The 26,495-nt window shown below is 43.7% G+C and overlaps 1 protein-coding gene across 4 annotated transcripts in view; it reads right to left on the reverse strand.

The window, feature by feature from the left end:
* The window catches only part of ACOX3 (acyl-CoA oxidase 3, pristanoyl), a 123,339-nt gene that overhangs the window by 33,682 nt on the left and 63,162 nt on the right, over positions 1 to 26,495 (reverse strand). For all 4 annotated transcript variants that reach the window (XM_040419160.1, XM_040419163.1, XM_040419161.1 and 1 more), the window contains exons 8-12: positions 16,712 to 16,808; positions 14,112 to 14,294; positions 11,216 to 11,338; positions 3,397 to 3,517; positions 410 to 532 (exon numbers count right to left, since the gene is read on the reverse strand). In XM_040419160.1, coding sequence (XP_040275094.1) covers positions 410 to 532; positions 3,397 to 3,517; positions 11,216 to 11,338; positions 14,112 to 14,294; positions 16,712 to 16,808 — 647 coding nt within the window. The remainder of the gene's footprint in view (positions 1 to 409; positions 533 to 3,396; positions 3,518 to 11,215; positions 11,339 to 14,111; positions 14,295 to 16,711; positions 16,809 to 26,495) is intronic.

The raw sequence follows: 26,495 nt of genomic DNA on the forward strand, positions 1-26,495 counted from the left end.
GAACCTGATGGACCGAGGCCGTTCATGCGTTACATGATTGTCTAGAGGACCCCCACCGGTCAGCTGTTTAAAGGGGGCGCAGCACTGGCGGGAGTGCAGCAGCCTCTTCATCAGCTTGAGATGGCGCGTCCATCAGTCGCCTGGCCTTTGTGCAGCTCAGTGCTATTCAAGTGAATGAGCTGCAATGGAGGCCAGAGGCATTTGAGAGTGCGCTGTTGGTGCACAGGACTGTAGGAGTTAAAATGATGTAGTCCCATGTAAAACCAGAAGCCACAGTTGAAAGATACACGGCCCCAGAGTCCCAAATGATAAATTCAGCCCCGGCGTTATCAGTAATGAGGGAGGAAATAAGGCCTTTACAAAGGGAGATTACGGAGCAGGAGAAAGGAGATGCGATGTGCAGACTGACCTTCGTGTATAGACTGGACCAGAGCCAGCAGATAGTTACTGGTTTGTTGTAGTAGGACATTATTATCTCCTTCATAAGTGCAGTTTGGATCATTGTCGTTGCGGATGTCACCTAAACGATTCACTAGAAATGGGAAAAGAACAAATTCTTCTGGTTACCTTTAAGTATGAAAAATGAACTGCACAAAAAGGTGTCTGGAGAGGTGACGAGTACGAAGCACAGAGAGCAGCCATACTTGGAAAGGGTACGCACATTTTTGCAACAATTTTTTATTACTCCCGTGCATCAACAAGAATTAGCAACCTTGTGAAAAGTCTTGATTAAAGGTGTAGTCCCCTGACAACTCATCACCGGTCCACAGGATAAGTGTCCGATTGTGAGGTCCGATCGCTGGGACCCTCATCGATCACGAAAACAAGAGTAACCATGTCCACTGTTTGAATGGAGCTGTGGTCGAGCCTGTTCCATAAAAAAAATCTACGGTGGTCATTTACTATTCTGAAACAGGCCTAAATTAGGCGTATTTCAGGCGCAGATATCTGCAACTTCCCACGCTCACGCCAGATCTAAAATGGTGGGCGGGGAAGGGGACAGACTGCAGGCATAGAAAATGGTTTTAATGTAAGACAGCTCGGAAGTAGTCTTACATTTAGAACTGGATTTGGATGCGCCAAAGTTATGGAGAGGCCGGAGACTCTTCTTAACTTCGGCGGATTCCCCACTAGCTATGGGCCTTTACTGGTGTCTAAAACGCCGGTCTTAATAAATGACCCCTATATGTCTGTTGGCCATCTCCTGTAGTCCTGAATGGAATGGCAGTGCACATGCCTGACCGCTGCTTCATTCAAACATGGACACAATTCCCCGATTCTAGCAATCGGACAGTGGTAGGAACCCCACCGATCAGTCACTTATCTATCCTGTGGATAAGCTGATAAGTTGTCCCTCTGAGACAACCCCTTTAAGAATATTCTACTGTTTTGTCCACTGCTGATATGGAGACCTATGTGTTTCCAATGGTTACAGACTACAAACATGCCCTGTGTAGTCGGATCCTGCAGTCATGTTACTCCACTGCCGCTGCCCTCCCTTCTACAGTCTGTAGGGTAACATAAGAAGGAGGCAGATGGGAGTGAAGCGACTGCAGAAACACTACACAAAGACGTATGTAGTCTGTAAACATGGAAACACATAAGTCTGCATAGGAGCTGTAGTCATATTTTCTAGCAATAGGCATTTGCAAATTGCATCATAATTTATATGCATTTGAGTAATAAAAATAAAAAAATCGGTTGCAAAATTATTCATTTGCTTAAAAATAACAGTGTTATTAGTGTGGGTGTCCCTGAGCTCGGAGTTGCACAAATTAGGCTACTTTCACACCCGTGTTTGGTGCGGATCAGTCACGGATCTGCATAAACGCTTCAGTTCAGATAATACAACCGTCCACATCCGTTCATAGAAACATAGAATGTGTTGGCAGATAAGAACCATTTGGCCCATCTCGTCTGCCCAAATCCGTTCAGAACGGATCCGTTTGTATTATCTTTAACATAGCCAAACATCATTGAAAGTCAATGGGGGACGGATCCGTTTTCTATTGTGCAATATTGTGTCAGTGAAAACGGATCCGTCCGTTTGGCTCTGCATCGCCAGGTGGACACCAAAACGCTGCAGGCAGTGTTTTGGTGTCCGCCTCCAGAGCGGAATGGAGACGGAACGGAGGCAAACTGAGGCATTCTGAGCGGATCCTTATCCATTCAGAATGCATTAGGGCAAAACTGATCCATTTTGGACCGCGTGTGAGAGCCCTGAACAGATCTCACAAACGGAAAGCCAAAACGCCAGTGTGAAAGTAGCCTTACCTCCGTATGATGGCAGGACCCTGTATAGCGTGGCTAAAGTTTTTAATATGAAGTCAGATGCCTTTAATCTGGAACAACTAGGATCCGATTATCAGTCTGAATCATTGGACGGGCATAGAAAAATATGAAAATACTCAAATTGCTGTTCATGGCGTATTCCCACTTACGTTATTGTTTTCCGGTATTGAGAACCAGCAGAGGATCTCGATACCGGAATAAAACGGTTCCGTTTAGTCCTCATGCATCCTGAATGGAAAGAGATCCGTTCAGGATGCATCAGGACGTCTTCCGTTCCGACAGCATTGCCTTTTGTGACTGGACATAAAAACTGAAAAAAAGGCACTGAAAACAATGTAAGTCAATGGTGACTGATCGTTTTTTTTTTTTTTTTTAGAGCCAAAAAAAAAAAAAAAAAAAAAAAAAACACACGGATCCACCACTCATTAACTTTCAATGTATGTAGTGATGGATCCGTTTTGATTTCACAGAACCGCATCCTGATATGCAAAATCAAAACGGATCCGTTTAATTGCGATATTGAGATCCTCTGCCAGATCTCCATAACGGAATTAACAACGCAAGTGTGAAAGTAGCATTATAATGTTATGGCATGAGCCTGGGACTATGACTGTGGGGGGTCTACATCTGGGGTGCCCGTTGATACTGAAAACAAAGAGGCAGAGCACTCCGTGGTAAATGGTGGGGATATCAAGGCGCAGTAAAAACCTGTGAAGTAGCCTCGGCAATCAACCCTTTAAAAATACATGAAAACTATTAGTAATTTATAACTGGGACAGATTTTCCATCAGAGTCCAGGAACCTCAAGCTGCACCCAAGATAAAATGTGCATTGTTTTTACGGAGACATTTATGATGTGTAAATGGAGTTATAGTTTAAGATGAATCTCATCTCAACAGCTCGTAATTGGATGCGACTTGTTTTGGCCGCAGTACACATCTTCTCAGTCCGTAATCTGCCTTTTAGAAACAGATGCATCCAGTAATCCCCAATTACACTGTGGAATCTTTCTGAACTATGACCGATAATCTGTGAGGCATAAAAACCACTCATCCCGAGATCTAATCATACGTCCACTCGAATGACAGTAATCTGGTCACCTACTAGCTAGGAAGCCATGACCTCCACATGCTTCCCGGCACTCCTGAGCCCCATGCTGTGCAGTCCATGAGGCCAGTGGTTTACCGGCACAGGACAAAGCGTGGATTTCTTTGCCAAGTTCAGCCTGGAAAAAATAAAAAAAAATAAAGACAGTGTAAAGTTCAGGAATATTCTGTATACTAGGAGGCACACAAGACAAGACATCCTTACAGAGAAGGCCTAATGACCACCATATGGAATAACTGCTCAGAGTGCACCTTGTTCCTACAAAGTGGAGCACATCTGAGGAATATGGTATAGCTAATGATCTCAGGAGGCATCACACACCATCCAACACTTAGAAGTATGGAGCTGCAGGAATCCCATATTCCGCCCCAAACTTCTGTACATGAGCCCTGAAAGATGTTTTCAAATCTAACAGCCAATTCCTTGTATAACAAAAAGTTAGAGGTTGTAAAGTGTATAAAGAAATGTCCATCACTCAATAGTGAATATAAGAAACTTTGTAATATATCTTATTACCGAAAAATGCCTCTTTCTCCACCGATTAGACTCCTCCCTCCATCTCCTTGACAGTTCACTTACTTGGAATTCACTGTAGGAGCCTGAAGGAAGCATTTTGAGCTAATAAGGTTTGTAAAGTGCTGCGGAATATAGCAGCCCTATGTAAGTGCATCAAATAAATAAAGAAATAAAAAAATTAAGACATTGCAAAGGTTCTGCAAATCCTCCATTGTGTCTAGAATTTCATTTTTGCAGTGTTCACTGAGCGGTAAGAGTTATATTTTAACTTTATTCGGTGGGTCAATAGGATTACAGGAATAACAAATTTATATATTTGTAGCCATGTTTTACTATTTTTAGAAAATGAAAACTAAAAGAAAAACTTTGGGGGAGATTTATTATCTCCTTGTGCCCGATTTCTAACATAAAAAAGTTGCAAGCCTCGCGTTTGCAACTTTTTAGATGCTATGGAGTCAAAATATTGTCGCATGTGGCGTTTTTTTTTTTACTCCACCCTTGCTACTTTTCCAACAGATGACAGATTTATTTTAATTTTCACCAGTTTTCTGGCACGGATGAAGAAAAATCTACGGCAGCTCTGAACTGCTGCCGACTTCCGTTTAGGCGCATAGACTGACAGCGGATGCGTCTAATATAGGACGAGCTCTGCGTCTCATCATAAGTTAGGGGAATCCTCCGGCAGCACAGGGAATGTCAAGTCTGGCTGAGAAAGCACGGGTCTTGATAAATCTCGCCCTTTTGTTGCCATATTCTGGCACCCATAGCATATCTTTCTGCTGATGGCAGCTTTGTGAACGCTCATTTTTGTGGGGCAAGAATTTATGGATACCGTCATAAATATGATGTGGGGGTACATACATGTAATAACCATTATGGAATCAGATGTGCTGTGTGCCTGTTTTATACGGATTCCCTGCTGACGAGAAGGGTCATTCACCAAACGGCTGACTGCTGTTAAGCCTCCATTTAATCCCAGCAGGATGGAGTCGGGCAGGCTGGGCCTCTGCCAGCGACAGAGGTGCAAATGGACAGTTCTTCTCATTTCTCACTTTCTCCCATTTATTTTACTTTTACTGTTTGTGTACGTTCTTTTTACTTTGTCTCGTTTTACATCGGTTTTGTAAGCTCTGCACTGTTTTTTGTGTATAAAATATTCACTTTAGAAGTCCGCCTTGTTGCGCTAAAGAATCCATAGCCTGAACGGGTGAGCAGAACGTTTATACGTGGCTTTTGCAGCGTTTCAGTCAGTGTTTGGGGAGTCTGTAGAGGTTTGATTCCAGCACCTGTTATGATCATGACCGTTTTTTGACTTATAGCCACCGTCATACCTTTAAGGGGTATAAAAGCCCCTCTACCACATAAGACACTGGCTTTACACATGGCACATGGAGGATCCTGCTACCAATTGGGTCCCAGAAGCTTCAAGTTATACCTCTGCCTACGGCCAAACACACATATATATTATATATATATATATATATATATATATATATATATATATATATATATATATATATATATATATATATATATTAGTCAAAAAAGTTTTCATATATAGGAAATAGTGGGCCTGAGAAGAACTAGGCCTTGCTGCCCATAGCAACCAATCAAAGCTCAGCTTTCATTCCTTCAACTGCTCTGGAAACATGAAAGCTGCGCTGTGATTGGTTGCTATGCCCTCACTATTTCTGATGTATGGAGACTTTAGAATCACCCTGTGTATAGTATACGATGTAGATCATCCAATGTTTAGTCTATACAATGTGAGAGAAGATGCTAGCACATATACTGATCATATCGATAGGATCTAATGGATTGTATGCCAAAAGAGCGCGTCAATATGCCCGGTTTCTTAAAGAGGTATTCCCATCTGGGACACTTATGGCAAATCGCTAGGATAGGTTATAAGTGTCCGATAACTGTGGGTCTCATCTATTGAACCTGCTTCTACCTCCAGTACGAGGACCCCAAGTGAACAGCAAGCAATCCATGCATGGCGGCCGCCCTCCATTCATTTACTTTGGGGCCCCACTGGGTTGGAGGTCCCACAGCAGTGGATGGAGAGGACTCCGTGCATGTGAAGTGTTGCTCTCCATTCACCTCGGAGCCCCATTCTGGAGATGGGAGCGGGTCACATATTGATATGCTATAAATGGACATTCCCTTAAGGGTCCATTCACACGTCCGTATGTGTTTTGCGCAACCGCAAAACACGGACACCAGCAAAATGCGTTCCGCATTTTGCGGACCGCACATCGCCGGCACTGTCGTAGAAAATGCCTTTTCGTGTCCGCAATTGCGGACAAGAATAGGACAGGTTCTATTTTTTGGCGGAACGGAAATGTGGATCCGGACAGCACATTCTGGCCCCATTGAAAATGAATGGATCCGGAACGGATGTGGACCCATTTTGCGGAAGAGTGAATGGACCCTTAGCTGTATTTTGCAATGGCAGTGTATGGGGGGACGGGGACGTATGCATAAGAAGATTTTCCTGGACCTCGCGTATAACTATAGTCTGAACAGGGCCTAAGGTCAAATAAAACTGAAATTAATACTTTTCCATCATCTCAATTACTCGCTTCTATTTAAATATTCACTTTTAGCTTTGAAACTATAAATAGTGAAGTAAAAAATAGCCCAATAGCTAAAAACACAAGGATGGAAGTAATTTTGCTTGAAAACAGAATTTCCTACTAACAGCTAAAAATACCCTTTTCTGGCATCTTTGTACAGTAGGAATGCTTTGGCGGGAGACGCGGTTTATGACCCTGAGAGAAGTGGTCCTGTGCGGCACACGCGGTGCGGACACTGCGAACACGAGCTGAGAATTTACTGAATATTATCATATAGGATAGAAGGGCAAGGTGGCGGGGACACTGCGAACACTGATTATAAGAAGGTCGTCTCATAAATGAGCAGAACGAGCAGCCAGGAGACTGGTTTCCATGTGCAAACACTACATAACCAGTAAGGGTGTGTTCACACATCACATTAAATTGTGGTTTTTGCTTAAAGGGGTTTTCTCACTTCAGTAAATGGCATTTATCATGTAGAGGAAGTTAATACAGGCCACTTACTAATGTATTGTGATTGTCCATATTGCCTCATTTTCTGGCTAGATTCATTTTTCCATCACATTATTCACTGCTTGTTTCCAGGGGTTACAACCGCCCAGCAATCCAGCAGCGGTGGCCGTGCTTGTACACTATAGGAAAAAGTACAGGACTCTCTGCTCTCTGGGACCACGGGAACGTACATAGGCCTGCATGCACTGCAATGGATAGTATCTGGGGCTGAGCTCCGTCTAGGCCACGTGACTTCACATGGCCTAGTCAAAGCTGCACGAAGGTCGTGGTGCTACTGCGAGTGCCAGCGCCTTCTCAAACAGCTCATCAGCAGGGGTCCTGGATATCAGACCCCCACAAATCAGATACTGATTACCTATCCAGAAGGAGAAGTTCAAAAATCTCAGAGAACTCAACTTTGTCTGCATGATAAATGCTATTAGCTGAAGTGAGACAACCCCTATAAAGAGGTTTTCTGGAATTACTATGTTTAACAGATACTCTCATGTAGTTACTAACCTCAGGTACATCTTCCCCATACACTTAGTTTTCAATTTGGACCTGACCTGTTTTTACCATGTAAACCAATCCCTCCGGTTGCTTTCCATCCTGTAAGAAACACTTCCTGTTCCCGTATCCAACCAAACCCATGATGCACTTCATTATCTGCCACAGCTCCAGCACCGCCCCAAATAACGCCCAGTTAGTGTATAGCTCCTCCCACCCAGTCACAAACACTCCCCCTAAGGCTACTTTCACACTAGCGGCACGGATCTCTGGCAGGCTGTTCCGTCAGGTGAACAGCCTGTCGGATCCGTCCTGCTGCTAATGAATGTGTGCCCCCCAACTGCCGCTCCTTCCCCATTGACTATAATAAGGGGGGGGGGGGGGCGCAGCGCACGGCAAGAGGCTGCTGGAATAAAACTACGACATGTCCGACATTTATTCCGGCAGCCTCTCGCAATGCACTGCCGTGGCTCCGCCAGAACTCTGCCCCTATTATAGTCAATAAAGACGGAGCGGCAGTCTGGGGGCACACGTTCACTAGCAGCAGGACAGATCTGAAAGGCTGTTCAACCGACAGAACAGCCTGCCGGAGGTCCGTGCCGCTTGTGTGAAAGTAGCCTAACATTCAGCTAGTTTATAGCTCCTCCCACCCACCTACATGGACACGCCCAATCATTCCACTCCGCCCATGGCCATGACATCACAGGAAATTAGAAAGAGTTGCACGGACATGGTCATGTGACCACAGCCTAGAACGGAAGATAGGAGCAATTAAAAAGGTAAAAGAAATACATCATAAAATGACAGCTACCGCCATAAATCATTAGCATTGCAAGTTCCTGACATAATGGGCATGCTGTGGACTGATAAAGGTCACCAAATTCACTGTAGAAATAGCTGGTGAATGTGGCTTTGAATATCCCAGTTACATGTATTAAACTGGACTCTTCTGGATTCCGCAGCACCAATAAACCACAACGAACCAGCCACGACATTGGAACGTGGTCTAAGGCTTCATACACACAGCAGAGGCGTTACGTACGTATCCGTATAGAGTCCAGGTAGCGGCACACTATGGAGCCACAGACATTCTGCACCTCTGTGTAGGGCCAGATCTCCAAAAACTGCATGCAAACTATTGAAACTGGAAGTTCTAGTGTGGACCCCTAGCAGTGTTACCTAATGAGGTGGGCAATGTTATAAATACATACGTTATCACTACACACCCGATCCTGAATTACATCCTATATTATACTCCAGAGCTGCACTCACTATTCTGCTGGTGCAGTCACTGTGTACATACATTACATTACTTATCCTGTACTGATCCTGAATTACAGCCTATATTATACTCCAGAGCTGCACTCACTATTCTGCTGGTGTAGTCACTGTGTACATACATTACATTACTTATCCTGTACTGATCCTGAATTACATCCTGTATTATACTCCAGAGCTGCACTCACTATTCTGCTGGTGGAGTCACTGTGTACATACATTACATTACTTATCCTGTACTGATCCTGAATTACATCCTGTATTATAGTCCAGAGCTGCACTACAAAAGAGACCACTGGAGCTGCAGAGTAGTGGTGGAGCAGGAGAGGTAAGTCAACTTATTTAAGGTCTGACATGGAGGTCTGATGGGGATTTGATCTGATGTCCTGATATGGGGGTGAGTCTAATCTATGAATCTGATATGGGGGGGTCTGATCCATGAATCTGATATGGGGGGGTTTGATCCATAAATCTGATATGGAGGGGCGGGGGGGGGGGGGGGGGGGATCTCATCCCTGAATCTAATATGGGGGGGGGGGGGGAATCTGATCCCTGAATCTAATATGGGATCCTCCTCTAAAACCTAGCTTCAGCTGCGTCATAAAGTGGAAAATATGGTATTTACAAAAATGACTCCACTTTGTATGTAGATTTATTCTACATGTAAGCTATAAAAGGTTGAGGGGCTAACATTTTGGCAATGAGTGTTATTCCTGATCGTGATCTTTTACATAAAGACAAAAAGCCACAAAAAATACAATCCTATAATTTATCCTACAATAAATCACAGCACTAAATCCCTTCCACACAGAAACCATGGCCACCATAAAGGTCTTCTGGCCTGGTTGCCTTGATGGAGTTGAAGGTTACATAGCAATGAAATAAGAAGCAGAGTTAAGCATGTGGTTAAATCTGAGTGCACGCTCGGGTTAATGGACGACTACCAAAACGCGCTCGTTACGGGAGGATTGTGACCTTATATGGTAACACATACTGAAAAGTGCTTATTAAAAAGACAACAATTACAAAACTGCTGAATCTTCATATCTCGGACACATTTATTCACATTCAGAATACTATTTAGGTTCTGAATTGCTCGTCACCAGTTCACCAAGTCCATTTTTAAGTGGCCTTTTAAAAGTGTTTCCCTTATGGGGTATTCCCATTTAGGACACTGGTGGCATATCACTAGTATATGCCATCAATGTCAAATAGGTGCACATCTGGGACCCTCTCCCATCTTCAGAATGGGACCCCTGAAGAAAACAGAGCAGCTGCAGACGTGCGGCCATCACTATGCGAGATCCAAAAATAGTTGAGCACTGGCTTAGCCATTTCCAGCAGTCCCATTGCAGGGAATGGACAAGAGGCGGCTCTTGTGTGTTGGACTCTACATTCACCACTATGGGATTTCTGAAAATAGCCAAGCGTGCTCACTCTTGTATTGTTGGAACTCCCATAGCAATGAATGGAGAGCACACTGCACATGCATGGTGTGCTCTCCTTCACTTTGGGGGCCTCTGTTCTTTAGAAAAGAGTGGGTACCAGATGTGGGACCTGCACGTATCTGACACTGAAGGCACACCCTAGCAATATGCCATCGGTGTCCCAGATGGGTCAAACCCTTTAAAAGCCCTTTTACACGTGGATCGGCACGGAACCATATAACTGCCCCAGGTAAAGGTGCCACAATCACCCGACAAATAAGCAATGTTCATCAGGTGATCGCATCTCTCTTGTGGCACCTAAAATCAGCAGCCAAAAGAACCTCTCAGGACTGTGGAGGAAAGTACATGGAAACGTGGATGGGGAAGCCTTGCTCTGACTACTGGGGGAGATATGGGCCCTGCTTCAAAGACTGGGAAGTAAATAGGAGCATGTGAGGCACATTTATTACTAAAAAAAGAAAAGGATGCAGATGGACACTTAAATAAAACGTGGAGCTCTGTTAGGACTACTGGGGGTAAAACCTTCAACTGATGTGTAAAGTCAGCTGGGAAGGTCCTGCTGTGAGTACTGGGGAAATATAGGGTCTGCTCTGAGAACTGGGGAAGTAAGGAGGTGCAAGTGAGGGTCAATTTTTATTACCAGAAAGGAATGGTGTTGGATGGACACTTCTGCAATACGTTTAGCTCTTTTTTACCAATGGGAAGGGGGGGGGTTAACCTCATGTAGGACCAGCCTTGTATATCCCCAACTGCTATGCTGACCCCTCCCAGTATCAGGTCATTGCTGGTGTCCGATTTCCAGAGTGGATACCTTGAGGTGGATAATACTCTCACGAGACTCAAGAACGGGGACCACAGGTCCTGTGCCGAGTGTACTCACATTTTTTCATATTCTTGAATATAAAGTCTTGGCGCCACTTTTCTGCCAGAATGATGGAATATAGCATCATAATGTCAACGCCCATAAGTCATAACCATAAAGTGTACAGTATTTACCTGTCTTGGGCTCCGATCTTTCATAAGAATCCCGATCTGAAGCTCAATTAAGTTAAAAAAGAAGCTCACGGAGAAGTAGTCTAAAGCATAAGCTGCAGCCAGATAAGGGATCAACCTCCATTGCTGAAAAAATAAAAAAAGTAAAGTTCAATGAAACAAGAATACAAGCGAAATACACTTAAGAGGTTGTATGATCAATATGACTGACACCGTCTACAAGTAAGCAGTGTAAGTTCAACATGGAAATCTGTTCTAAGGGACAAAATGACCCTTAGAAGTCTGCCAATGACGTTGTACCAGAAAATGACCACGCTCGGCGTGGTTACCTCCAACTGGTTACCTCCCCTCTGTACCCTTACTGCAGACTGCCAGCAATTCATTCAGAACTTCTAGAAGGAATAATAAAGGAATGGCACAACATAGAGCCATAGGAATAGATGCTCCAGAATTATTATTACATGGGGAATGCATGAAGCTATTAAAACAGGAATGTCAGGAGCGGTGAAAGGTCCTCTTTAAAGCTATGGACACCTTTAATGGGTTTTTTTATGATTCAATTCTACTTATTTTGGGTCTTTATTAAAAATGGTCACCGGTTTTTCCTCTACAGCGCTCAGTTCCAGAGCATCCGCAGACTGTTGCTTCTCCGCCTCGATTAGCCCTTTACACAGATGCAGTCACCTTGATCTGTAGCCCTTTTCTCTACTTCCCTGACAGCTTATGAACACTCATTTTAGCCATAGTCTTATCAGTTTGATAAGAATTGATGATTATTTAGGAGCTGAGAGCAAGGTAAAGATAAGGACTACAGACTGAGCAGTCAGACCTGTCCTCTGGATAGGTCAGCAGTATCTGATCGGGGGGGGGAGACTCCAACACCCGGGACCCCCACCGATCAGCTGTTTGAGAAGGCACCAGCACTCGGTCTTCTTGCAGCTTTCCCTAGGCCAGTGACAACATATTCATTGGTAATATGGCCTAGGTGCAATGAAGTGAATGGGGCTGAGCTGCGACACCAAGCACAGCCGCTATCAAATAGATGACGCTGTGCTTGGTGAGCAGAGAGAAAGCTGACGCACCAATGCCTTCTCAAACAGCCGATTGGCGGGGGTTCTGGGTTTCGGACCCCCACAGATCAGATTCTGATGATCTATCCAGAGGATAGGTCTGACTGCTCAATATTTAGCTCTTATCTTTACCTTCCTAACAGCTCATAACTACTCATCAATTCAGAGGATAGGTCATCAGTAAAATATCTCGGAAAAACTTTTTAATGACTATAACTGAAGGCCTACGGTGTGCAAATATTCATGCCATTAGAGATGAGAAGCCTTGGTCACAACGTTGATGGAGCCAGCATAGAAGCAGCTGTCCTGTCGACGGACAAGAGAGACGCACTGCGCCTCTATATTATGTGTGGTCTTTATTTTCCACCATAAGTGTCTCATGCAATCAAGCCTTATTTCTGGCATAATCCTGGCTTTCAGGAAATTGATGTCTTTGCTCAACTTTGCAGTAAAATTTGACAAATTTAATTGCTGCAGAAACAAGAGCCGAGTTTTTCCACCATCAGTATCATTTTTCCTCTCATCTAAATGTCATGCTCATTATCCCAAGGAATAAAATGTAACATTTTTGAACATCAGAAATTTGAGGATTCGTAAATAGTAAAAATGCTTTCATGGGTGATGGGACACGCGGCAAATTGGATACACAACACATCTCCATCCAAAAAGAAAAGGACATAAAAGAACTTCTATAAAACGCCTTGGCGCCTAGCTACTCTTGGGAAACAAACAACTTTGGGTTACACTTGCTAGAAATGCCATAGGGGTACGGACTAGTCAAAAGTCTTCAGTTATGGTATATGCTGACCTGTTCTGCAATTTTTTGATGCCCTGTAACATGTATATTCTATGGTTCCATAAAGAGATCAACTGCCCCCCTAGTTCCATTAATAAAGGCAAGTTCATTGGAATTCACAAGAGAGCAAGGCCATTAGTGGATGAAGAAGACTTATACTACATGTCCTCCTGGAATTCCCTGTTAACCTTACATATTCGCGATCCATCTTTTATCAGAACTATTAATAACAATAGATGACATATGAGGAAAAAACACTCTATGGGGTACCCATCCAGGTGCCGGTTCTAGACAAGTTCCCTTCATTATTAGCTAACGTTGATGCCCATGGAGACATCTATTCTGTAGGCACCACTGGAGCTGTCTTTATTGCATACATATATATCTTTAGCACAGGGTCTGTGGTCTAAATTGTAGACTTTTTCTTAAATCTATGGGCACCATAAGGGACTGTTATTGAATGCACATCCTTGGCACAAGCACGATGGTCTATACAGTACATTTTCTCTCCTTTGGGAATTCATGGTGAATGTTCCTCAGATAGCTTCCAATACCATCATCTTCTACCTAGTCCAAGCTCAAACACTATGGTTGAGCTAAGAGGGAGAAAACGAAAGGAGACTAGCCACTACTGTGCTGTGTAAACCTCATGGGCGGGGCTGGGAGTAGAACTGTAATCATGGGAGGGACTGGGAATAGACTACTAATCATGGGAGGCACTTTGAGTATAATGAGAGGGAACCCGATTCCTTTTCGCCTATCAGAGACCAATACAAATGTAATATCATAAAAAGAACTATAATGTGGTAGGATAAGAGTGTCATACAATTTGAAAAACACAATAAGTGAACCCCACGATACCGCACTGGTGGTCAAGGTGGCTTAGAAAATACCAGAATACAGTGTGTCTATTGACGCATTGGTTTGGCTGTAGACCTTTGGAATATTATACAAAGGTTCTAGCACTAAAAATTATATTATATATATGCACACACACAAAATGAGAAGAGAAAATAAATAAAAATGCATGTACCTGTAACTGGTACTCCAGAACTGGTATTTCTTCCTTTTCAGTTGGTCCAAACTGACGGCGTGTTGCAGAGAAACGGATAGCAATGGTAATGGCAAGCTTCAGGTTTGTGACTACCATGCTAATGATTGATACCCTACCACTAGACAGAGTGCCGAGAGAAGCGCCAAGACGCTGCTTTGGGTCCTGCAGGAAATGCCAAAACAATTTAAAAAAAATATATAAAAAAAAAAAACATTTTTTTTTATAAGTCATAAAAAAAATAATAATATCTACACAGTTATAAAACTAGTCCCAAAGATAAACCCCGAAGAGCTGGTATGAGGCAGCAAAGAAGATAGTTGCTTTTTATTTAGTGTGGAATACTTTTCTCCCAGTCAATAGTGATAATTATACCACCTCGACCCTAGGAATCCAGGGCACTATAAAAATATACAGCTTCCCCTCTCCCTATATAACCCCCCTTGCTTCTAGTTCCATCACTCGTTTGGTAAATTCTGGGAACCTTTAGTTAGAACTGGACAGTACTGCATTGTGATGTTCTTCGGTTATGCCTCCTGGAAATGTGCGAATACACTGGGTGTACCCTTTCCCCTTGTCAGTGAGGCATGTCTCACAAACACTATCAAATTAGGAATTATTTTTCAGGTGGCAGAACAGAGGAATGAACAAATGAATTATTAAAAACAAAAAACACAGATTAATTATTTCATAGCTAATGGAAGTAACTATTAAACAGACATCAGGAAAGGTGATGGGTCCTATTTAAAGGGAACCCGTCACCGGGATTTTGTGTATAGAGCTGAGGACATGGGCTGCTAGATGGCCGCTAGCACATCCGCAATACCCAGTTCCTATAGCTCTGTGTGCTTTTATTGTGTAAAAAAACCCCGATTTGATACATATGCAAATTACCCTGAGATGAGTTCTGTCCCTGACTCATCTCACCTACAGGACTCCTCTCAGGGACAGGACTCATCTCAGGTTAATTTGCATATGTATGACCGGAATACCGAAGCAGTCAATGCGCCAATTTGAATGACGGATCCGGCACTGATACATTCCTATGTAAAAAAATGCCAGATCCGGCATTCAGGCAAGTGTTCCGGAATTTTGGACAGAGATAAAACCGTAGCATGCGGCGGTATTATCTCCGTCCTGAACAGTCAAAAAGACTGAACTGAAGACATCCTGATGAATCCTGAACGGATTACTCCTTATTCAGAATGCATGGGGATAAAACTGATCAGTTCTTTTTCGGTATAAAGCCCCTAGGACGGAACTCTATGCGGGAAAAGACTAACGCTAGTGTGAAAGTAGCCTTACGCAAACATGGTCCCAGGTGCATATCCATAAAGCAAGCATACAGATCATAAAAACATGGCTGCACAACATTTCACAAGCAAACAATAGAACTAAGAAGTGGGGATCATTCTAAATTAAAGTGGTATTATACCGACTATAAATGGAGAAATAGAAGCTCTTTGCGCACATTTTTGATCAAACGTGTCGGGCCCATCTACCAGGCATCAAGGTGGCTTCCGCAGTCGGTAGGATACCACTTTAATTTAGAATGATCCCCACTTCTTAGTTCTATTGTTTGCTTGTGAAATGTTGTGCAGCCACGTTTTTATTATCTGGATGGTTTCCTATCAGTCAGTGGATTGTACAGCTAAAGGGCTCATGCACACAAACGTAAGAGCCGTGCTGCAGACCGCAAACAGGCCCGTGATCCGCAAGATACGGCAAAAGGTAGGACATGTCTTATCTTTTGCGGTGCGGAGGCACACACCCGAAAGCGCTTTGTGGCGTTTCCGTGAGCTTCTGATCAGTGCCTTCGTTACGCAAAAGATAGAACAGGTTTTATCTTTTGCCGTATCTTGCGCATCGTGGACCCATTCAAGTCAAATTGCTGTTTGTGCTCTGTAATACGGGCACGGACCCCTTGCGTTCGTGTACATGAGCACAAAATCTGAGTGACTCCTTAGTGTGTTAACTTGCCCTAAGGGGCCTCTCGGTGACTGGCACTACTGGGGGTACAGTGTGTGGGAGTAACTTATGGATGGCACTGCGTGATTGAGCAAACCCAAGCTTGGTTCTAAGTAGAATGTTCATTTAAAAAGGGATATTCCCATCTAAAGCATTCGATGGGTTTTGCGGAAGTAGAATACTGATGACCTATCCTGAGCACTCCAAGCACTGTAACCGAAGTGGTGCTCCGGTGAGCGCTGCAGCCTCCTCACAGCGCCGTACATTGTATAGTGGCTGTGCTTGGTATTGCAACCCAGGCTCATTCAGTTGAATGGGACCAAGTTGCACATAGGCCACGTGACCAGCGGGGGTGATGGGAATCCAATCACCACCAAATAGATACTGATGACCTATCCCAACTATAGGTCATTAATACTCTATTCCCGGAAAACCCTTTTTAATGGCTTCTTTCCCGGTGAGCCGTCTGACACTCCAGAGAGAAGGAGATTAGATGGAGAGGTGACCGGTAGGTAGATGACTGATCGATACAAAGATCAACAGACATAGATCTCTATAAAATCATCCATAATAAAGTACAATAACTCCATATATATACGCATCTGTAATAGCACCTTGTATGCACTTGTGTAGTTCCCGCTGGAGGAAATATCTCCGGTGCGGTTTAATAGGTTTTCATAGGGGATCCGAACATTGTGAAACATTGCAAATCTGTTAAGACATAAAAAAATTAAATGATAATACAAATCCTAAAGAGTGGACCAAATACTGTGTGATGAGAAGTTTACCCTATTAACCCAATGAGGAGCATGCCATACCAATGAATGCATTCAGAACGCCAAAACTTTCTGCGGTTTAGCTCTTGGAGAAGCTTTGGCTGAGACCATCAGGACACACTTAGGCCCCTTTCACACGGGCGAGTATTCCGCGCGGATGCGATGCGTGAGGTGAACGCATTGCACCCGCACTGAATACCGACCCATTCATTTCTATGAGTCTGTTCACATGAGCGGTGATTTTCACTCATCACTTGTGCGTTGCGTGAAAATCGCAGCATGCTCTATATTCTGCGTTTTTCACGCAACGCAGGCCCCATAGGCCTCTTTCACACGGGCGTTGCGGGAAAATGTGCGGGTGCGTTGCGGGAACACCCGCGATTTTTCCGCGCGAGTGCAAAACATTGTAATGCGGTTTGCACTCGCGTGAGAAAAATCACGCATGTTTGGTACCCAAACCCGAACTTCTTCACAGAAGTTCAGGTTTGGGTTAGGTGTTGTGTAGATTTGATTATTTTCCCTTATAACACGGTTATAAGGGAAAATAGCATTCTGAATACAGAATGCTTAGTAGGTGATCAATTGAGGGTTAAAAAAAATAAAAATAAAAATAACTCACCTTCTCCTCTTGTTCGCGTAGTTCCTTCCCGGTCTCTTCTTTACTTCTTTAATGATGAGTTGTGGGCTAAAGGACCTTTGGTGACGTCAGATCACATGCTCCAATCACATGGTACATCACCGTGGTGATGGACCATGTGATTGGAGCATGTGATCTGACGTCACCACAGGTCCTAGCCGATAGTTCATCTTTTGAGAAGTAAAGAAGATTCCGGGAACTACGCGAACAAGAGGAGAAGGTGAGTTAATTTTTATTTATTTTTTTAACCCTCAATTGATCACCTACTAAGCATTCTGTATTCAGAATGCTATTTTCCCTTATAACCGTGTTATAAGGGAAAATAATCAAATCTACACAACACCTAACCCAAACCTGAACTTCTGTGAAGAAGTTCAGGTTTGGGTACCAAACATGCGTGATTTTTCTCACGCGAGTGCAAACCGCATTACAATGTTTTGCACTCGCGCGGAAAAATCGCGGATGTTCCCGCAACGCACCCGCATATTTTCCCGCAACGCCTGTGTGAAAGAGGCCTTAGATATGCGCCTCACTAGGGAAGCTCAGGGACTGCTATGGAGAGGGGATCCATAGGTTTCTAGGCTCTCCTTGAAGATCTCACTCGGTCTTTCTCCAACACACAGTATCTGTATAAAAGGAGGAACCCTACAGCCAGGGGTGTACGAGTGAAGGAGCGCAGAGTGTAACAAAAATGTTGGCAGCGTTTCCGGGGTTTATTTCGAGCTCTGATTTCTAGTAAAAGCCGACGGTTTGTTTTATCTTGGCGTTGGCGTGTTACTAACCCTGCCGAATATTTACTGCAGCCATAAATATTTATGTGAGCAGCAAAATTAATGGCACTATGGATTTATTATGTGTAACCACCCGAGCAGAGATCGGTCGTCCAAGGAAGACGAAACCTGAGGTTCTCATACACAAGACAAGTCATGATTCCTTAATTAAAGGGGTTGTCCACTTTTAAAAAAAAATTGACGACCTATCCTCAGGATACATCATCAATAAATCAGATCTGCAGTGGTCCAACTCCCAGCATCCCCGACGATCAGCTGTATGAACAGAACAGGGCGGCCGCTATCTCTTCACGGTTTACCTGTTCGCTGTCGACATCGTAGAGGTGGGCAGTGTAACCCCCGACGATCAGCTGTATGAACAGAACAGGGCGGCCGCTTTCTCTTCGCGGTTTACCTGTTCGCTGTCGACATCGTAGTAGAGGTGGGCAGTGTAACCCCCGACGATCAGCTGTATGAACAGAACAGGGCGGCCGCTATCTCTTCGCGGTTTACCTGTTCGCTGTCGACATCGTAGTAGAGGTGGGCAGTGTAACCCCCGACGATCAGCTGTATGAACAGAACAGGGCGGCCGCTATCTCTTCACGGTTTACCTGTTCGTTGTCGACATCGTAGAGGTGGGCAGTGTAACCCCCGACGATCAGCTGTATGAACAGAACAGGGCGGCCGCTTTCTCTTCACGGTTTACATGTTCGCTGTCGACATCGTAGAGGTGGGCAGTGTAATTGCAACTCAGCCGTTACATTCACTTGAACTGGATGGAGTGCAACTGCAAGTGCACCTTCCTGTTCAAGTGAATGGGACGGCAGAGCTGTAATTATACCTGCTGGTCGCTGCAATGAAGACAGTATGCAGTGAAGAGCGGAGGAGCGTTGCGTTCTCTTCATACAGCTGAATGCCTGGAGTCGGACCACCTCTGGTCTGATATTGATGACCTATCCCAAGGATAGGTCATCAATATCAGAAACCGGACAAACCCTTTAACAACACGAGTCTGGCAGCATTCTGGCCTCCTCCCATGCCACGTCTCAGGAGAGTCTGCCCCATACTTCATGTAGGAGTAAGGGGGCAGTCTCCTGAAACACTGCAAGGCGGGGGAGGAGGTCAGAATATTGCTAGACTCCGCATCCCTCATGTTGAAGTGGTAGACTTAATAAGAATAAGTCTGAAAGGGGTTCACCCAAATGGTCGCGAGTATGAATCATTGCTCACAGGAATAATTCATCACCTGCAAAGTTTAAAAAAGAGACACTGTATTTTCACATAATACAGAATAGCGCGATTAGCAAATTTCTAAATCGCTTCATTTAAAAAAAAATAATCTGCCTGCATCTACCTGAAAAAAAAAAAAAGCTATAAAGTCATGGCCACTAGGGGTCTCCCTTCCACCTAATTTGCAGTTCACTGCCTGTTGTCAGACAGATGCCCCTGCTTCTGAGAGAATTGGATCTAGCTATGCAGCTGAAACAGGGAATAATTCATTAGGCTGAAAAATATATTAGGGAAGCCCAAAAGAAAACCTCTTCCTTCACCGTTATGACTGTACAAAGAAGCAGAGAAATTATGCTAACTTTTTTTTTTGAAAAAAAAATAATTAGACAAAAAAAAATTATTGCACTGCTCTAGACTATGCATTTACAACCCCGATACCATTTGTAACATACTTACTTTATTGATCCACATTATTAATTCAATGATTCCTGCTCTATAGTCTAGAGCAGTGCAATTATTGTGGAGTGATAGAATAACCACCTAAGTCCGGAAACATGCGCAGTAACGATCACAGTGTGAGAAACAGACTAAGTTCCCTCACATGCGCGGAATGAAAGCCGTAAAGGTAAGAATTTTAAGTCCGGTGACGTGCGCAGGATGAGGTAAGAAAATGCGAGATTTGGGAGGATAGTAGGCGATACGTGGAGATCCCTAAGAGTGGCGCGGCTGATACACCTGGCCCAATGGCCAAGCAGATGACAATTAAATGTAATTTAATGGATCACATAATTAGTATAGAGACATGACGCCACCGTGGGAGTCTATAAAAGATCCATGCAACGCCCAACAATTCGTAGACTGTCTGATCCCCTGAAGACGCCAGGTTAGCTGGCGAAACATGTCGGGGGACAGTCATTGAGGGTGTTTTTAGAGCAGGGGTGTAGCCTATTAATATCGAGTGTATTCAGCATAATGGCGTGTATTCAGTCTAAACACAAGTGTATTCAGCATAAGAATAGGGGGGAGTCTGGAGCCAGCGCGCAGCTTCCAGCCCCTTATTGCATTACAGTCCAGATAGTGAACCGAGTATAAACTGATCCATTAACAAAAAAATAGGCAACACAACTGATAGTTTTTAAATGGGTAGATTTAATGGTCAGTAATAAAAGTTACGTTTTATGGAAGTGAAAGGCACATGTCAAGATAAGGCAAAAACTATAGTCTTAAGACTATAGGCAAATTATGAAAAAAGGCAGACATTCACTTTAAGTATATTTGGCCACAGTCACAGAAATGTCAACAACCTTTCCCCCATTTCTTGTATTATAGTGTCACATTATGCAATGACCAAGTACCAATTCCTAATACAATAATTAACAGAGTTAGGCAATAATTGAAATACAGCAAGCTTTAATTGCAATGAGCTCTGTTGCCCATGTCCTGGAGAAGTCAGACTAGAAGTACCTGGTAGAGCAGAGACTAAAGAACAGAATGCAATGTCAATTGGCTGCTTCTAAGGCTAGCAGAATATTCTTGTGTATTAACCCCTTCCAGACCTTGACTGTACATGTACGGCAGAAATCCGCCTACTAAGAAAGGCACCCACTCAGAAGATGAGCAGGTGCCACTGCCGCTGGGTTTCTGCTGTTTTAAACAGCAGACACCAGGAGCTAATGTCTGTGATTGGTGATCACGCCAAATGCGGACATTTAAACGCTCAGATTCCATAGTCAATTGTGACCATAACATCCAATAGGCTTTTTCCCGGCAGTGCTGCTCTCCCGGGGCCCTAACCCCCCCACCCCCATCCAGAGATCAAGAGGATCCGTTTGTTCGTTGTGGTAGCCTTGAGCTTGCCAGAGGCGGCCGAGGCTTACCACAGCGATGCTCCTATGGAGCACTGCCACAAAGGAACATAATGAAACTCCCACAGGTTGTAAAGATAATCCATTGCATTCTATGGGAGAAGCGATCAGATGATCGCATGTTTAATTCCCCTAAGTTTTTAAAAAATTGTCAACGTTTTTAAAAATAAACACAATTCACCCACTTTCCCCATATTAAAAAAAAAAATATTAAAATTTGAACTTCTGTGTCCCAAAACCCCAGTAAAATATAAATGTATTTATCCTGTACGGTAAATGCCTTAAATAGGAAAAAAAAGAAACTCAACAGAACGCCATTAAAATGAAACCCATAAAACTAAGGCAGAATTTTTTTTTTTTCCAATTCTATTAAATTATTTGCACTCAAAACTTATAAACTGTTCCTTCCTGTGTGCTTTGTAGATCATGTACACTGTACACCCTCTCGGTTTGCTCCGTCTGACATAAGACTTCAGTCTTGTGGGTGTTTTTCGGATGAGGTAACGGGCAGATAATTAGAACAATACGGTAAAGACTCCAGGGCACATTCCCCTACAGTCAGCGTATCGCATGTCGTCTGCGTACAAATCCAATCAGGATGGATGCGGAAAGCTTCTGCTTTGTGAAATTCAAACAAACCCTATAAAACGTAGACGCCTTGAAATCATATCCGCAGAGAGTCGTTCCTCTATTTATACGCACATTCTCCGAGGTGCATCTACTGTGTCCACATCATACTTACAAATGTAACCTACTTTCTACATTCATTGTATTATTCATCTTGAGCTAATCCTGAATTACAGACTGTATTATAGTCGAGAGCTGCATTATCAAATATGGAGGCTTCAGAGCTAAAATCTACCAGCATTCCTTTCTAGCTCATTGAGGACGTGAAGTCTTTATATCAAGTTGCTTAAAGGGGTTTCGGGGGGAGCTCGGTATTGATGGTCTAGCCTCAGGATAGGTCATCGATACCAGATCGGCAGGAGGCCGACTTCTGACTCCACCACTGAGCGCCGTGGCTTCTTCCTAGGCAAGTGACATCATGTTCATTGGTCACAAGGTTATGTGCTGCTCAGTTCCAGTCAAGTGAATGGGCCTGGGCTACAATACCAAGCACAACCACTATACAATGTACGGCGCTGTGAGGAGGCTCACAGCCCTTCCAAAAAGCCGTCTGCCGGTAGTGCCAGGAGTCCGATCCCCACCAATCAAATATTGCCGACCTATACTGAGGATGGGTCATCAATATTGTATTCCTGAAAAACTTCTAGCCACATGACTTTAAAGTGTTTTTTAAAAAGGAAGGGCCTAGTTAGTGAAAGCCCCAAAGACCAGAATTACCAGGAAAGGTTAAAGCCAACCACATATTTAAAGGGAATGTATATTTTTCATATCTTAAAACCAGATGAAACCTATTCCTTTTTTCTCATCTGCCCTGCTTGTAAATTTTCTATTTTTCTGTACACGATTAGGAGGTTCCCGTTTTGCCTGAGCTCCTGATAGGTTTTAAAAGGGAACCTGTCACATTGAACATGGTGTTTGAGCTGCAGGCAGATAGTGGAGGACATAAGGGGGATACAGGGCGAGGCAAAAGTCTGGACACCCTTTTTAACTGGTGCAATTTCTAGAAGATTAACTTCCAACGTATGAAAGTTGAGTTGGGAGTGAGACTGCATTACTTGGCGGAGGAAACTTTTATGGCCACCATTTTGAATTCTGCCATATTGAATTATTTTAATCACTTCTATAGCACTGACATTTTATGCAGCGCTTTACAGACATTACATCACACTGTCCCCAATGGAGCTCACAATGTAAGGTCCCCATCAGTATGTCTTTGGAGTGTTGGAGGAAACCCACGCAAACACGGGGAGAACATACAAACTCCATGTAGAGGTTGTCCTTGGTTGGATTCGAACCCAGGATCCCAGTGCTGCAAGGAACCAGTGCTAACCACTGAGCCATTGTGTACTCAGGTCAAAATTGACACTTCCAATCTGTTTCCATCTTTACCTGTTTAGGAGTTAAATCGAGGTCAAAGCTTCCTAAAATGATTTACAGTGTCCCCCATGCGACATGTCACTGGGTCACATGTGGGACATGGGTCTCTGCTGCAGCCAAATATTGGATGCTGACGCTGGGAGAGAGATCTGCAGTGGGGACGACGACGAAGGAGCTGGAACCCAGTGGCAGGAATCAGGTAAGTATGGTCTCCTCAGCCTGTCCAGGCAGGGGGGGGGGGTCTGCCTGAAAGGAATCTGGGGGGTGAACAACCCCTGTAAAGAGGATCTTTCACCCGCTGTGCCCTCGTTCTGTTTTCGCGCCCTGTATGCTAATCGTTAGCATCGGTAAAGGGATTAGGAGACGCCAGCACTTCTCGGGGGGTGTGTCTACTTCTCCCTGGTTGTGGCATGGTCCAATTACTGGTGCTATCTATTAGCATATAGGGCACGAAAACAGAAAAGGGGGATAAAAAAGGGCCAGCCGAGAGGGGAGTTTAAAAAAAAAAAAAAGTTAGAGCAGCAATAGCGCAGCATACCCCACTTGTAAAGGCACTTTAACACCAAAAAAAAAAAAAAAAGGGAAAGGACCTCTTTAACCTGTTCGACACATACCGGTGCGTCATGTGTAGTTCCGATCACCGCCGCCCGGCGATCGGAACAAGGTGCCTGCTCAAATCATTGAGCAGGCACCCGGGGACAATGCGTGTTACCCCCCCCCCGACTTTGCGGCGGCGGTGCCATCGGGTCCCCATGCGGCTGTAAGGGGGACCCGATAGCATGGAAGGCGCTGCCTTCCGGTGAAGAGCCTGTGAGATCCAGCCCCACACAGTATTACTCATACAGCCAATGCATTCCAATACAGAAGTATTCGAATGCATTGTAAAGGATTAGACCCCCAAAAGTTGAAGTCCCAAAGTGGAAGCAAAGATAAAGTGAAAAAATTAAAAAATTTAAGTTTCCCCCCCCAAAAATGTAAAAATAGTTTCAACTAAAAATAAACAAAAATGTAATTTTCCCCAAATAAAGTAAAAAATATTAAATTTACATATAAGGTATCGCTGCGTCTAAATCGACCGGCTCTATTACCCTAACCCCTCAGATGAAAAACCGTAAAAAATAAAAAAACTGTGCTAAATAAACCATTTTTTTTGTCACCTTACATCACAAAAAGTACAACATCAAGCGATCAAAAAGGCGTATGCCCACCAAAATAGTACCAATCTAACAGTCACCTCATTTCGCAAAAAATTTGCTCCTACCTAAGACAATCGCCCAAAAAAATAATATGGCTCAGAATATGGAGACACTAAAACATCATTTTTTTTTGTTTTAAAAAAAGCTGTTATTGAGTAAAACTTAAGTAAATAAAAAAATACATATTAGGTATCCCCGCGTCCGTAATAACCTGCTCTATAAAAATATCACATGACCTAACTCCTCAGATGAAAACTGTAAAAAAAAAAAAAAAAAAAAAAAAGGCGGTGTAAAAGCCATTTGTCACCCTACATCACAAAAAGTGTAATAGCAAGCGATCAAAAAGTCATACGCACCCCAAAATAGTGCCAAAAAGTCATCTCATACCACAAAAATCATACCCTACCCAAGATAATCGCCCAAAAACTGAAAAAACTATGGCTCTCAGACTATGGAAACACTAAAGCATGATTTTTTTTGTTTAAAAAATGAAATTATTGTGTAAAACTTACATAAATAAATAAATAAAATAGTATAAATATTACTTATCGCCGCATCCGTGACAACCTGGTCTATAAAAATACCACATGATCTAACCTGTCAGATGAATGTTGTAAATAACAAAAAATAAAAACGGTGCCAAAACAGCTATTTCTTGTTATCTTGCGTCACAAAAAGTGTAATATAGAGCAACCAAAAATCATATGTACCCTAAACTTGTACCAACAAAACTGCCAACCTATCCCGTAGTTTCTAAAATGGGGTCACTTTTTTTGAGTTTCTTCTCTAGGGGTGCATCAGGGGGGCTTCAAATGTGACATGGTGTCAAAAAAACCAGTCCAGGAAAATCTGCCTTCCAAAAACCATATGGCATTCCTTTCCTTCCGCGCCCTGCCGTGTGGCCGTACAGCGGTTTACGAAATATTTAGTTTTGTTTGGCAGTTAACCCTTGCTTTGTAACTGGAAAAAAAAATAAAAAAAATGTACATTATATATATTATATTTATATTATATCAAAAAAATAAAGGGAACACTTAAACAACACAATGAAACTCCAAGTCAATCACACTTCTGTGAAATCAAACTGTCCACTTAGGAAGCAACACTGAGTGACAATCAATTTCACATGCTGTTGTGCAAATGGGATAGACAACAGGTGGAAATTATAGGCAATTAGCAAGACACCCCCAATAAAGGAGTGGTTCTGCAGGTGGTGACCACAGACCACTTCTCAGTTCCTATGCTTCCTGGCTGATGTTTTGGTCACTTTTGAATGCTGGCGGTGCTTTCACTCTAGTGGTAGCATGAGACGGAGTCTACAACCCACACAAGTGGCTCAGGTAGTGCAGCTTATCCAGGATGGCACATCAATGCGAGCTGTGGCAAGAAGGTTTGCTGTGTCTGTCAGCGTAGTGTCCAGAGCATGGAGGCGCTACCAGGAGACAGGCCAGTACATCAGGAGACGTGGAGGAGGCCGTAGGAGGGCAACAACCCAGCAGCAGGACCGCTACCTCCGCCTTTGTGCAAGGAGGAACAGGAGGAGCACTGCCAGAGCCCTGCAAAATGACCTCCAGCAGGCCACAAATGTGCATGTGTCTGCTCAAACGGTCAGAAACAGACTCCATGAGGGTGATATGAGGGCCCGACGTCCACAGGTGGGGGTTGTGCTTACAGCCCAACACCGTGCAGGATGTTTGGCATTTGCCATAGAACACCAAGATTGGCAAATTCGCCACTGGTGCCCTGTGCTCTTCACAGATGAAAGCAGGTTCAGACTGAGCACATGTGACAGACGTGACAGAGTCTGGAGAAGCCGTGGAGAACGTTCTGCTGCCTGCAATATCCTCCAGCATGACCGGTTTGGCATTGGGTCAGTAATGGTGTGGGGTGGCATTTCTTTGGAGGGCCGCACAGCCCTCC

The sequence above is a fragment of the Bufo bufo genome, chromosome 2, assembly GCF_905171765.1.
Source record: "Bufo bufo chromosome 2, aBufBuf1.1, whole genome shotgun sequence".
In the NCBI taxonomy this organism is placed as follows: Eukaryota; Metazoa; Chordata; class Amphibia; order Anura; family Bufonidae; genus Bufo; species Bufo bufo.